The sequence below is a fragment of the Mobula birostris genome, chromosome 9 (assembly GCF_030028105.1).
Source record: "Mobula birostris isolate sMobBir1 chromosome 9, sMobBir1.hap1, whole genome shotgun sequence".
Classification (NCBI taxonomy): domain Eukaryota; kingdom Metazoa; phylum Chordata; class Chondrichthyes; order Myliobatiformes; family Myliobatidae; genus Mobula; species Mobula birostris.
The window spans coordinates 135,439,783-135,454,869 of NC_092378.1; the positions used below are offsets into that span (position 1 = coordinate 135,439,783).

Genomic DNA, 15,087 nt, shown 5'->3' on the forward strand with positions numbered 1-15,087 from the left:
TTAAACCCGATTCTGAAAGTGTGCACTGAGCGGGGCAACATCAGTGGTAAGCGAAACAGTTAATGTTTCAGGCTGATGACCGTTCATCGGGGTGAGAAAACAAGTTTGTTCTAAGCTGCAGAGAAAGGCTGGTTAGAGAAAAGAAAGGGAATGTCGTGGCAGCGTCAAGGTTGCCGAGATCCCACGACGCGTTCAGAGTCGTCTTGTTAGAAGACAGGTTGGGGATGATAGTTGGAGATAGAGGGTGATAGCGGAGTAGCGGAGCCCCCCGCCCCACTACTCTGTGCCAGCCAACGTCCCCCGCCTCGGCCCGTTCCGCCTGACTGTGTTTGGCCCGTCTCCCTCTCTTCTCGCTCCTACCATCCGGCAAGGGTGCAGGAGACTTGGGTGCCACGCCGCCAGGATCCGGAACAGTTGTCGCCCTGCAGCCATTAGTCCCCCGGACTGTCTTTATTCACCTCATCGCTGAACCCACTCCGCAGCCTGAGGACTCACTTTCGGGGTCGCTGCAGCTCTTGTTCTCAGTATTATTTGTTCACTTTTTTTATTATTCGCGTTTTTGCACACTGGATGTTTGTCGGTCTTTGCTGTGTGTGACTTTTCGTGGATTCTATTGTATTTCAAGGTTGTATATGGTATACCAACTTTGATAATAAATTTACTTTGAACTTTGAATGACAAGATGAAGAGCCTCGACCCATAACGTCGACTGTCCATCTCCTTCTACAGATGCTGCCTCACCCCCTTGAGTCCCTCCAGCAGTTTGTTTTCTGCTCCAGATTCCAGCGTCTGCAGACTCTTAATAACAAAAGATTTGCATTATCCCTCTCGACAGACAGCAGACCCTCGGCACTAGACAGGTACGGGCTGAGACCCAAGATGTAATTCCTGTAGTATTGTCAATACTGTACTGTTAAAGCACTATCGTGTTTTAATAGCAATAACTACATTTTGCCTCTATAAGCATGTCTGCCCCCGATTTCTAACAAGGGTAATATCGGCGACTTTCTATTTTTGCCGCAGATTTTTTTCAGGCCTCATTATTCCGCAGCCCTATTGCCTGGGCCCATTCTATTGGAGAATTGTGCTTTAGAATTTTAGAACCTGCTAAGAAGACCTGTGCGGCGGACGATATTCGTCGTAATGACTGATGTTTCTCCGATACGATTCTACTTGCATGCTCACTTGGTGTAAGGGGAATGTTGAAGATAAGTTTGCTCTGCGGGGCTCTTTCTGCCAGCTGGGGTTGCGGGTCGGTCGTAAGTAACGTGGGATTATGAAACTGCCCGTGTTGTTATTGCTGGGCGTCAGAATTAATATAATAACCCGTACACATCCCAATCTTATCAGCGGCTGGATGGTATTCTCTGGTAGCACATTGTGTGCGAATTGAAGATCTCCATTATACAGGACCAGCCGCATGCTGGTGATTAAGAATGCGGCCCCGCGCGGTATCTGCTGCAGTAAGAACCGGTGTGATAGAACACAGAATGGTCGGGAGTCCTTCTTCCATGACATAAACAGTGAAGCTTAAAGGAGAACTAAATGAAATATGTTGAAACCAATGTTTCTAAGTTAGAATGCTAACACGTGGGCTGTAAGTTCCTTTTCCGAAATCAATTCATCGTCTTGCGTCTAATAGACTGCAGTGTCAGATGTCAATAACCGGATGAATGGGGCATGTACTGCTCCACCATGACATTAAATACCTTATTTCCGTGAATTTAGCTTCAATTAAGAGTTAAAGTTTCTAATTGTAAATTTATATAATGGATAAAATTAAAGAAATCGAAGTCAAAAGATTCAGAGAGCACGCTGCTGCATTAAAATTTACCTACCACATTTCAGCTAATTTGTCATACACTTCTGTGGTAGCTTGTGTGTTCTCTCCTAGTCAGCTGCTATTTGTGAATACGTTAATTTTTCACGGAATTTTGGTATTCAGGCTGTTTGAGTAAGGCACCAACACTTCTCCACACCTCTCCCAATTTAATATCAAAAAGCACAACACAGAGTCATGGTATGATATAAATAGAAAACTTTCCCTACTATAGCGTCTTTGAAAAGGCTCAGGTGAGCTGTATAGCAGACAATCCCCTGGACTTTGAGAAATATGCTAGTATTTTGGTCAGCTTCTAGGGGAAAAAAAAGACAAAGAAAGTGCTGGCTTTATTCAGTTTGTAAATCATCTGTTTGATTTGTGTATGCGTCTAATACCCAAATGCAGCTGCTATTGACCTATATTATAACAATTTAACGCAGTGTTGTCTTCCAGTCAATGACCACTCTAACACAAATAGCATTATATTCAAAATATTGGAGGAACTTAACAGGTCAGGCAGTGTCGATTGAAAGGAATAAACAATTGATGTTTTAGGCCGAGACCCTTTAACACAATTCGCAGCAGGAGCCCTTATTGCAGATGACAATAGTTCCTCCTACGTATGTGCAATAGAGCACCAGAATACATTTCCCTCCATAGATCATAGAATCATAGAGCACTACAACACAAAGACAGGCTCTTTCGCCCATCTAATCTGTGCAAGCTATTATTCTGCCTAATAAACTCTTCTCGGGCTTCCATCCGGCTACAGGTATCAAATATAACCGATTCATCCCTGAAGAAGATGATACAGTTTGTCAACAAAACATTGATTATAAGCGATACATACCTGTACCCAGTTTGAAGCCCGAAAAGAGTTTATTCATTGTATACACCAGGAAAGCACTAGATCCTTTTTAAAAAATTCTGCCTATTCTCATCAACCTGCAGGTGGACCGTATCCCTCCATACCCCTCCTATCCATGTACTTACCCAAATGTCTCTTAAGTATTGAAATCGAACCCACATCCACTGGCAGCTCATTCCACTCCCTCACCACCCTCCGAGTGAACAAGTCTCCCCTCATGTTCCCCTTAAACATTTCACCTTTTACCATATATCATAATTTTATATTAAATCATATATCATAATTTTATATTAAATCACCCCTCATTATCCTGTACTTCAGGGAATAAAGTGCTAAACTATTCAACTTTTCCTATAACTCAGGTCCGCAAGTTTGGGCAACATGCCGACCCTGATAAATTCCTCCAGGTCCTCTTGCATTGCTTCAGACTGCAGCATCTTACAGCATCAGTCCTGATGCAGGATTTCATCCCGATACATTAAAAATTCTTCCCTCCCCCCCCCCCCCCCCCCGATGCTGCTCAGCCTACTGAGTTCTCCAGCAGATCGCTTGTTGCCAAAAACTAAAATGGATGCCTTCAATTGCTGGTGATGCTCTCAGAGCTACCTTGGCCTTGGGGCCTGGGAATCTTGATTTCCTTGTCTTCTTTTTTTTCCCCAGGACTCTTTGTCATGAGAAATATTTGAGTAATTTTGCAGCCCAAGCTAAGTGCTCAAAAATATACAGAAATTATGGTTAATATTAATCATTGTCAGAAATGAAAAGTCTTGTGCTGAAACTGTACTGTAAAAGTTTCCAAAACAGTCAGTTTCACATCAGTGGAACTCCACAGCTTCTGTTCCAAATGAAGTCAAGAGAGGAGAAAACAAACCCAGAAGACTTTCTCATGAAATGTCATAGGCCTGAAATGTTAATAGTGTTTCTCTCTTAACAGCTGCTGTCCGATCTGATGAATATTTCCTGTGTTTTAGTAGAAGTGCAAATTGTTCTTTCTTTTGTGTGTTTCGTCCAAGAGGACCACCACTTTGCCATGGGGTTTGGAGAATTCCATGCCTCAGTCACCCAGAGACCTATATTGGCTGGAGTCGGGGCCTTGTGCTTTGTCTCTTGGTAGGTTTACCCATGCCAAACAGCTCAAAGGATAGAGGCCAGACTAAGAGTGGTCCACCACTCCTCCAGGTTCAGGGGTTCAGCTCAGGGCTGACAACCCTGACTGGTAAAAAAACAATTGTTACAGAAACATATAGAATCCATCTATATAGGCAGAGAACGAGGTCTTCATTACTGCCCTAAACACCAACAGTGAAACAACCAGTAAGTAAGTAAATTTGTATGTTTATTCTGACATCCCACAAGACTTCTGTACAAAAATAGGAGCAAATATTTCAACATACTTAGAAACACATTCAATTTGGTGAATAATCTAACTGTAGTGTAATCTAAATGTTACCATTTTTCCATTGTGCAGGAGTAGGGTCAGACTACAACACAGCAGAGGTGGGGGTAAAATTCAGCAGAGTTCAACAGAGACAGGACAAGGCGGTTAAGGGAGTGCATTGGTCGCTGTGGCCATAAAATAAAGACACTGAATAATGAAACACAGATGTTATGTTTTGTAACTTCAAAACATAAAACTAATTAAAAGGAAAGCAGGAGAGCGGAGGAGATGTGAGTATTATCACAAACAAAAGAAAATCTGCTGGTGCTGGAAATGCAAGCAACACACACAAAATGTTGAAGGAACTCAGCAGGCCAGGCAGCAAATATGGAAAAGAGTATAGTGGACGTTTCAGGACAAGACCCTTCATCAGGACTAAGATGTGAAGTTTAGTTTGTTCTTTAAGCGAGGCATGCATATATCAATGTGGTGGCATGTGACGAACGCCATTCACCTGTTTTTACATATAACCCATAATTAGGTATTTAAATGAACAAGATTGCTTAATCAAATAATATATTTATAATATTAGTCAAATACACCAAAATACTCCTCCCTTCCTAGTTATATACTCCAACTCAATATAAAATGCATCTCAAGTACACAGTATACGATATAAGACGACCACAGCACAGTAAGTTTTAAATTGTCCCATTTAAGTCTAAATATTTGATCACTGTAGAGGCTTTCTTACTCTTTTGGGATAACATCTTTCCTGACAAGGGGAATCCCATGGCAGGTAAGACTTGTGGCTGAGAAACAATCTCAGGTTTTGGGGCCTCCTCCGTGATGGTTGTAGGAGTTGACTCTGAGACTGCAGGAAGTGGTTCTGACAGCTCTGGACACCTTTCTTGTCCTTCCATTTTCTCCTTATAGTTTGTGCCTCTTGATCTTGGGATTTAGCTCACTGGAGTATTTTCTTATTAATCCTTCTATTGCTCTCTTTTACAATATAATCTCACCTCTTGTTTTCCTTATCCATAACATCATCAGACAAATCCTCTGTTTCCATATCTGCATTGACTCCTTTTGGCCTTCCATTTTTCCAGCTGGGCTTTGGTCTTTGCATCTACTTTTACGAGCAGCTTTTTGCCTCCCATTTGAAGTTCACGCAATAACTTTAATGCGCACAGAGTAGATTCTGGTTCTTTATACTCGCAAAAGCCAAATGCTTGCAACTTTTCTGAAGGTCCTTGAACTCTCTTCCACTTTAAAACCAAGCTATATTTTGCACGTAACTGCCTGATTAACATTCTCAGATATCTTACCTACATAAATTGTTGTAGTCAGACCTCTGCTTTTGTCACCTTCATGCTTCCTCTGAGCAGCATGTTCCTTCCTTGATTTGATCTGTTTTCCAAACAGAGACACAGAGTCTGGAACCACACATGTTTATTTTCCATTGCGCAACAGTTCATGGTGTACAGAATGAAGACAGATGGGCATCATCCAGTACCTTTCTTAATTCTCTTTCAGTTGACTCAGATGCAGGGGATGTGGCAAGCAAATGGTGAATGGATCTCCAAACAAGTTGTACTTGTCTTGGCCACTCACAACCCCACAATGCTGGGCCTCTGTTTTTACCACATACAAGCCCAACGTGGCTTGTTGGTCATTGTATTACAAATGTCATTCCCACAGGAGTTATCTTTTCTCCAGTATAAATTATTGGCTGGATATCTGCAGGCTTCAGTTAAGTATCTTTGAAATGCCATTCAATCTCATTTTGTGGAAGGACTGAAACAGCCGAGCCAGGGTCCAATTTCATTGTAATTAATTTGCCATTCACTTCTGGTGTAAGCCATATTACTTATTTATTGTTAGTTGTCACATTGTAAATCTCAAGGCTAAACAGTCCTGTGTCACCTTTTATTATCAGATTTTCCATTAACAGTATGCACATTAGTGCTCATTTTGAAACTGCAACTTGACTTTTTATCTTTATCTCTTCTCTGTATTTATTTTTGTCTGCCCAACATGCTCTTTGTATATATCCTACTTTGTTGTACTTACTTCCCATTTCGCCTTTACACCTGCATTGGTCTGGTGTATGAGCCCCTATCACAACAGTAATACAGTTTATTCATCCAGGCTGGTTTCTGTTTAGACATTGCAATTTTGTTCATGCTCACTTTCATTCCTGACTGCAACTCGTTTGTGCCTCTGCTGTTTCCATTGATTCAGTTATTTCAACTGCTCTTTTAAATGTATGTTGTGCTTCAGTTAGGAGCCATGTTTGAATGCTTTCTTCTCACATTCCACAAACTAAACCATCTGTCAGTGTATCCATTAAGTCCATCACTGAACTGACAATACTCAGACAACTTCTGCAATTCAGCTATGTACACTAAAGTGGACTACCCTTCCTTTTGATTCTGCTTAGGAAACCTAAAGTGTTCTGCATTAGTTTCGGCTCTAAATGTTCCTGCATAACTTTCACGATATCAGCAAAGCTCATTTCAGTTGATTTGGTCAGACCAGTTAAACATTGAAGCAAACTGTATGCCTTTAAATACAATGCACTCAGCAAAATTGGTGCTCATCTCTCATCGGTTATTCTACTTGCTTCAAAATAATGTTCAATTAGCTTAGTATACATGAGCCAGTTATCAGTTGTGTAATCAAATGTGTTAATCTTTCCAACTGAGCCAGCCATTCTGCTCCTTGTTTTTAATGATTGTTATCACCCGGTGTTCACTGTTTTTGAACCCGTGAAATCTTCGATTTTCTGCTGTTTTTTAACTTGATCGTCTTGCTGTGCTTTTTTTTCATTCGACCGTTTCTTGCTGTGTGTGTTTTTTTAGCATGAATATCTTGCTGCCTCTCAACATTGTGCAACCTCAGTCATCTCATGTTCATTTAAAAGTTTTTTTTTGTTTATTTATTGAGATACAGTGTGGAATAGACCCTTCTGGCCCTTTGAGCCGTGCCACCCAACAATCCCCCAATTTAATGCTGGCTTAATCAGAGGACAATTTACAATGACCAATTAATCTGCCAACTGATAGATCTTTGGACTGTGGGAGGAAACTGGAGCATCTGGAAGAAAACTACATGGTCACAGTGAGAATGTACAAACTCCTGGTAGGCAGCAGCGGGTATTGAACCCAGGTCTCTGGTATTGTAAAGCATTATACTAACCACTACACTACTATGCCACCCCACTGTCACCACAGTTATGCTGTGTTTTTTGTAACTTCAAAACATAAAACTAATTTAAAAGAAAACAAGAGAGCTGAGGAGATGTGAGTCTTCATTTGTTCTTTAAGCGAGGTGCACACATATCATGCCATGACATGATGGTGTACGCCATTCATGTGCTTTTATGTCTAACCCATAATGAAGTATTCAAATGACCAAGAATGCTTAATCAAGCAATATGTTTACCATATTACTCAATTACTGAAATATTAAATACACAACAACAAATATTATTAAGTTAATACAAATTTCTGTTGGGCTTAATCTAAAGTATCATGTACAATTCTGGCCACTGCACTTTGAGAAGAACCTCAAGGCTCTAGAAAGATTAGAGGCAAAATTTGAAAATGGATTTGGTTATGCTGCGATTGTAGAAGATCCAATTGTTCCATCCTAGAGTGGTGACTACCACAGTGATCCCTAAGAGAGATTGTCAAAATTGTGAGAAGTTTTAGTCGAAGGAAGGTCAGGTAAATTGAGCAATAATTAGATGGTAGAAACTTTAACATTGGCAAAAGAGGAATAAGGGGAAACTCTTCACAGTGTAGGTTTCTAAGCCCAGAACAAATTGGCTATAAGGATGGTGGAAGCAGCAGCCAAGAAATTGGTTGAAAAGCAACTGAAAGGTGTTAGTTTAGAAGGGTGTAAGGAAAAAATGGAGTGAAGAACTACCTTGTACAGCTCTTTCAAAGAGCTGGGACAAATGTGGCCTGTTCTGCTAGAATATTCTGTGAACTATAGAATATATGAAAACTTAATAATAATAATAATAACGATAACAATGTGTCCTTATTGTTAGCTGAAGCCAAAACACACTTTTCAGTATGGCACACTGTTTTAACAGAAAGCTGATAATATAAACTACCTCACAGCATAGCAGTAGAAATCTTAACTAGGGTACTACATGTATAAGATCATGAAGGGTATAGATAGGGTGAAATCATGTTGTCTCTTTTTCCAGGGAAGGAGTGCTAAAAACAAGAGGGCATAGGTTCAAGATCAGAGGGGAGGGAATTAAAAGCAAAATCTGGAGCAGCTTCTTCACAAAAAGGGTGTTGCACATTTGAAATGAGTTGCCAGAAATAATGGTTGAGGTGGCCGCATTAGTGACCTTTAAAACACATCTAGTTACGGACATGAATAGGAGACGTTTAAAGAGCTATGGGACAAGGGTCAATGGGCAACAAAACTGGCACAGTTGAGTTGGGCCAAAAGGCCTGTTTCCATACAGTATGACTCTATGACACTAAATGCTGACATCTAATCCATTATACTAATCCCCATTCAATTGATCTCATAATATGTAAGAAAATGCTGAATAGCAAAACAGTCAATGCATGTATCTGTATGCCCTTGACTACACAAGTAGACATTTTCAAATTAAATTCTGACATATTAACTTTCCATATTCACCTACAAGAAGCTCTTTCAACCCAAAGCAATCTTATTCCCCCATTAATTTTTCTCTGTAGCTTGTTCTCTCCATATTCCCATCAGCAATCCCAGTTTTTACTATGCGGCTGTACTATAGGGATAATTTACAGTGGTAAAATTAACCTACCAACCTACATGTCTTTGGAGAATGTGCTAACTCAATATAAAAACCACCCAAGACCAGGTTTGAACCCAGGTCACAGTGAGACACTCTGCTAGCTGTGCCACTGTGTCATAGATTGAATGCTACTTAAAATGGTTTAAGAAACTGGATCAACTGTGCACTATGAAAATATCTCTTTTTCTTTCCAGGGATTTCATGATTTCATCATCTGAATTCTTCAGTATGGAAGAACTTGAACGACTAAAAAGCAATTATAATGCTGGTGGATTGGAAGCAGTCATACCAGAGATAAAGAATAAATTAGATGACCTGGTTAATGCACAACTTACTATTGCAGTTGCAGGTGGAAAACGTTCGGGCAAGTCTACCTTTATCGCTGCTATGGCAGGCTTTGAGATGCATGAGGAGGGAAGGGATAGCAGTGAGAAAACTGATGAAGAGCCTATCATATATGCTCATCCTATTCTGCCTAACGTTCATATTGAAGAACTTCCAGGAATAGATTCTGATACTAGCCCACTGAGTGAGTATCTGGAAACAGTAGATGTTGGGAAGTATGACCTGTTCATCATTGTGTCGGAATGCCGATTTAAAGGAGGCAAAGGCACACTTGCCAAGGCAGTTCAACAGGAAGGCAAACAGCTCTACTTTGTTCAATCTAAGATTGACAATGACCTCCACCCACTGGAAATGGATGGTATGACTTTGAACACAGAGCTGCAAAAGATAAGGATGGACTGCGTCGCAAACTTGGAAGAGATGGGGGTCACAACGCCAGCTGTTTATCTGATTTCAAGCTTCCACCGCAATAATTATGATTTCCCTGCTCTAAAGGACATGCTTGCAAACAGTCTGTACAATGTAAAGAAGGCCGCTTTTTTGCTGTCACTCCCAAATGTAACTTCAGAATTAATAGAAGAGAAAAGAAAAATGTTGGAGAAAAGAATCTGGGTGACCGCCGCACTCGCAGGAGCAGTGGGAACGGTTCCCCTTCCTGGCATGTCCTTTGCCACTGGTATTGGATTGCTGGGAGCAGGGCTTGTCTACCTCTGGCATCACCGAGATCTACGCGACAAGTGCATGCAAAGGTTGGCAGACAGCAGTGGTAAACCCTTGGCGCTGCTGAGATCTGAAATCCGCTCACCAGGTAAAACAACCCGAGCACTTATCAAAATAGCCTTAGGTGTTACTGCTGTTGTCTGTACAATAGCTGAGATCAAGTTTGACATCACACCACTAATTGTCTCTGTTTTTGGTGCTGTGTCGTCCTTTTGTTTCACAGCCTTGCTCTTAAAGGATTCACTGAACCAACATGTGAAAACTGCTCAAGTAGCTGTCAAAACTGCTTTTGAAACTGATCAAAAATTACAGATGATTTAGTAGACAGCTCTGCATCAATCAATGACTTGGAGGTAGGGCAGAGAAGAATACTCAGTCTATCCCATAGCAAGCAATGTCAGTTCAATTAGAATAGTCTATTTCAAGGCAGAAAGAAAACATAAGCAACGACAACTTCTTCCAAGAAACATAGGGTGATTTATTTAGAAAAATGCAGTGAGTGGAAAATACTTACACTCAGTGGCCACTTTATTAGGTACACCTGTGTGCCTGCTTGTTAATGAAAATATCTAATCAGCCAATCATCTGGTAGCAACTCATTGCTTAAAAGCATGCATGCATGGTCAAGAGGTTCAATTGTTGTTCAGAACAAATATGAGAATGGGGAAGAAATGTGATCTAAGTGGCTTTTACCATGGAATGATTGTTGGGGCCAGACAGGGTGGTTTGCATATCTTAGAAACTGCTGATCTCCTGGGATATCTGTCTATCTATCTATCTATCTATCTAACAGAATTCACACACAACAGTGTCTAAAGTTACAGAGAATAGTGTGAAAAACGGGGGGAAAATTATCGAGTAAGCAGCAGCTCTGTGGGTGAAAATGCCTTGTTAATGAGAGAGGTTAGAAGAGAATGGCCAGACTGGTTCAAGCTTTCAGGCAGACAACACTAATTCAAATAACCACCTGTTCCAACAGTGGTGTGCAGAAGAGCATCTCTGAATGCACACCACGTCGAACCCTGAAGTGGACAGGATTCTGCAGCAGAAGACCACACCGGGCTTCACTCCTGTATCTATTAAAGGAGCCATTCTGTGTGATCTTATCAGACAGAGGAATTACTTCATCATCTCTACTCTGGCTGAATATAGCAATATCTCTTAAAATTATTTCAAGATATTCTCTAACCTAGTATTCACAGAGCCCTATACCCAACCTTATCTCCCGTAGCTTTTAGATTAATTAAAATCAAAACAAAAGATTAGGATTTATAACCTCTGGTCCCAAATCACTTCATGGCCAGTAGAAGTAATCAGACACTGTCTGCAGAGTATCGCCTTTGTAGGAAACTCACCAGCCAATTTGTACAGATTAAGAGCCCTTAAATCCAATTGAAAGACAGCAACCTGAGTACAGGCATTAGTTCAGGAGCATATCATTGTGCTAATGCAGTTAAGTGCTTTTTGCTTATTAATTTCTTAATCTTGTGGGAGCTATGGAGTATGAAAATTGACATGGAAGATTGGGAAATGCATTTCACTACAATAGGTTTGTACATCAGAGAGGAATATTTGAGTGTCATTTTGTTAGAGACTTGCTAACATTTGCTTGCTGAGTCTCTTTAGGCTTGGGTCATTACATTGTGGAAGGAAAACAAGAGGAATAGAAGCAAATGTGAATGTAAACAGAAGGCTTATTTAATAACTGTGTAAAAGTAATCATGTAAATTCAGTGAAAGCTGCCAGTCAAAATATACAATGTAAATTGACATGAAAGTGGCTTGCATTTTGCCCAGAATGGACACAGCCTGACTTTAATAGAAATTAAGACTTGAAGAGATACAAAGTGTCTTTCCCTTTTGATTCATGCACATAGTCAAATGATACTCCCACTCCATCTGTTACCTCGGTCATTGCACCGCACTTAAACACTTTAAACCATTTTTATATTGCTATTTATATTGTATTTATGCACATTTTATTCTATATCTCTACTTTTAGCTCTACCTTTATTTTTTATATACTGTAATTCTTTATTATTTCTAATTGTGCAATGTTGTGGTTTCATGTTGAACGCCAACAGACCACAACAAATTCCTAATACCTGTACGTGTAAAAGGTGAATAAAGTTGATAATAAAGAAAAAAAATACATTATAAGCAGTCTCAATGATGTGATTTTTATTTTGGTGTCTGAATATTGTTTCAAAGATTCGACTGTTAGTGTTCATGTATTTGCATTCCAATGAATATTCAATACATTTTCAGGAGCATGGAAGATACAGAAAATCTTTGAATGCTTGTCAGCTCAGCAGCCATAAAGAAATTACGGTCTTTTACATCACCGTAATTCTTTCTCAAATAATTCCAGGATGTTCATTGTCTGAAAATCTTTTCTGTTTACAGTTTGACATTGTACATGACTACAAAGGGAAGTATGTTTTGCATCTTTCCTTGTCAGAATGTGCCCAAAATCACTACCAATCTTCGATCTGGCTTTTGAAGCAAAAATCATCTAATAATTATTAAGATGGCCACAGTACCATTGCACATGGCTATAGTACCAAGAACATAAAAAAATAGGGCTAGGATAAGGTTATAAGGCCCCTCAAGCTTACTCTACCTTTTAAAATGATCATGGCTGATCTATACTCGCCTCAACTCTTCTTCTGTGCCATTATTCAATATCCCTCTGTTCCCTGATCTATGAAATATTTATCCACCTCCACATTAAATAACTATAATGATCTAGCTTCCTCCATCAGCCAGGACAGAGAATTCCAGAGATTCACCATTCTCTGTGAGAAGAAATTTCATGATATAAATGCACACTTGAAAATCTATCCACGTTTCATTCTTCCTTGATGTTTCTATTCATAATTATTGCTGGAGTTTATAGATATGGTGTAAGGTGCCAAATAGATTAGTTTGATGCTTGGCCATCACAAAGTCATTCATCAGCCTCGTAAGTGGACCACCAAAGATACTACTAAGACTTGAAAGCAAGCTTGTATCATGGCTTGGTATGGGAACGGCTCTGCAGGTGACCACAAGGTACTGCGGAGAGTTGCGGACACAGATCAGTACTTCATAGTACATCAACCCCACTCCCCAACATGGATTCTGTCCATACTTCTCATGGCTTCTGTAAATCAGCCAGCATAGTCAAAGACCACACCCACTCTGGGCATTTGCTCTTCTCTCTCCCATTGGGGAGAAGGTACAAAAACCTGAAAGTATGTACCACCAGGTTCATTGACAACTTCTACCCCACTGTTATAAGACTATCAAATGATTCCCTTGTATGATAAGATGGAGTTTTAACCTCACAATCAGGGTGCCATGGCAGCATAGTGGTTAGTGTGACACTATTACAGTTCAGGGCATTGGAGTTCAGAGTTCAATTCCAGCATCATCTGTATGGAGTTTCCTCCCAGGGTCCAAAGACATACCAGTTAGTGGGTTAATTGGTCACTATAAATTGCTCCATGATTAGGCTAGGGTTAAATCAGTGGGTTGTTTATGGCACCGTTCGAAGGGCCGCAAGGGCCTATTATGTGCTGTATCTCTGAATGAATAGATAAAATCTACCTCATAATGATCTTACACCTTGTTGTTTACCTGCACTGCACTTACTCTGTAGCTGCTGCACTTTGCATTGCTGTTACTTTACCTTTTCTCTGCCTCAGTGCACATGTAATGATGTGATCTCACCTGTATGGAGTTTCCTCCCAGGGTCCAAAGACATACCAGTTAGTAGGTTAATTGGTCACTATAAATTGCTCCATGATTAGGCTAGGGTTAAATCAGTGGGTTGCTTACGGCACCGTTCGAAGGGCCGCAAGGGCCTATTATGTGCTGTATCTCTGAATGAATAGATAAAATCTACCTCATAATGATCTTACACCTTGTTGTTTACCTGCACTGCACTTACTCTGTAGCTGCTGCACTTTGCATTGCTGTTACTTTACCTTTTCTCTGCCTCAGTGCACATGTAATGATGTGATCTGTATGAACAGTATGTAAGGCAAGCTTCTCACTGTATCTTGCTACATGTGGTAAAAATAAACCAAATCAGTTCAGTCCAGTTTAGTTCAAGTTATGGGTGTGTTACAATTAAGGAAAAACCAGGAGATTGGTTATCACGTACTGTGCAGCCGGAAAGGTCTGCTTGACTCATAGTCATCGGGAAGCAATGAACACTTTCACATGCACAGGATTAGTAGGTCAATGTTAATGGATAGATGGACAAGCCCGCAAAATCGACCAATCTCGTGATGTGATTCGGTACCTGAACAAAAACCGATTTGTCCAGGTGTGCATGTCCCCATTCAACTTTTGTATCCCCTGCTTGACAGTCTGAATAGCTCTTTCAGCCATACTGTTTGATAATGAGTGACAAGAGTGCATATGTTGCAATCGAACTCCATTGTCTTGTGAAGATAGTTTGAATTCCTCACTTGTAAATGTGGGACCATAATCAGACATCCATGCATACAAAACGGTGTAGGTAAAATGTTTATCATTGTCCGGCTGGTCGAAGTCTTCACCGCTTTGGGCTTGAACCATTAAGAATGCGCATCAACGACTACCAATAGCACGTGACCGTCTAATGGACCTGCGTGTAAACGTCTCCAGGATTTGGTGGGCCAATGCCATGGAAGCATAGGTACAGGAGCATATAAAGGTCACATGGGTCGGCATGCACAAACAATGTGCTCAATACCTTCATCAGTTTTCAGCCACCAAACGTAATTCTGGGCTCGTGTTTTCATATATAATACTCCTGGGTGTGCACAATATAATTCTTCCAAGATAGGGAACCGTAACCATGAAGGAATTACAATACAACTTCCCCACAGTACACAACCGTTGCAGATGCTAGGTTCGTTTTGACGTCTAGCATAGTTTGCATAGTAATGCACAGTTTTGGCCACACTCATTGGCTTCCATCTTCTACGTACCTTTTTACTCGTGCCAATGTTGCATCTCACTCAGTTTCTTCTTTTACCTGAGAAGCGGAGATCGGAGATGCGTTGACCCAGTCCATCAGTAGTACTAGTTCGCCTAGAAGTTCTGACTCGTGAGGTTATTCACGTAATGGAAGTTGGTTTAAGGTTTCTGCGGTGTAATTGTTTCTAC

At 40.5% G+C, this 15,087-nt stretch overlaps 1 protein-coding gene across 2 annotated transcripts; it reads left to right on the forward strand.

Moving 5' to 3' along the window:
• The first annotated feature begins 577 nt into the window (after positions 1 to 577).
• On the forward strand, positions 578 to 12,049 carry LOC140203473 (interferon-gamma-inducible GTPase 10-like). 2 transcript variants are annotated; one of them, XM_072269540.1, is made up of 2 exons: positions 578 to 860; positions 9,076 to 12,049. In XM_072269540.1, exons 1-2 carry the CDS (start codon positions 730 to 732, stop codon positions 10,265 to 10,267), a joined length of 1,323 nt encoding a protein of 440 aa, XP_072125641.1. In that variant the 5' UTR covers positions 578 to 729; the 3' UTR covers positions 10,268 to 12,049. The 2 variants fall into 2 exon arrangements, with proteins under 2 accessions (XP_072125641.1, XP_072125642.1); XM_072269541.1 differs by lacking the exon at positions 578 to 860 and adding an exon at positions 7,162 to 7,212.
• The last annotated feature ends 3,038 nt before the right edge of the window (positions 12,050 to 15,087 follow it).

Bases quoted from the DNA above. Each gene is read 5' to 3' on its own strand.
- LOC140203473 (XM_072269540.1), top strand. From the start codon at position 730: ATGCTGCCTCACCCCCTTGAGTCCCTCCAGCAGTTTGTTTTCTGCTCC. The intron at 861-9,075 runs GTACGGGCTGAG...TTTTCTTTCCAG, and splicing joins AGACCCTCGGCACTAGACAG to GGATTTCATGATTTCATCAT.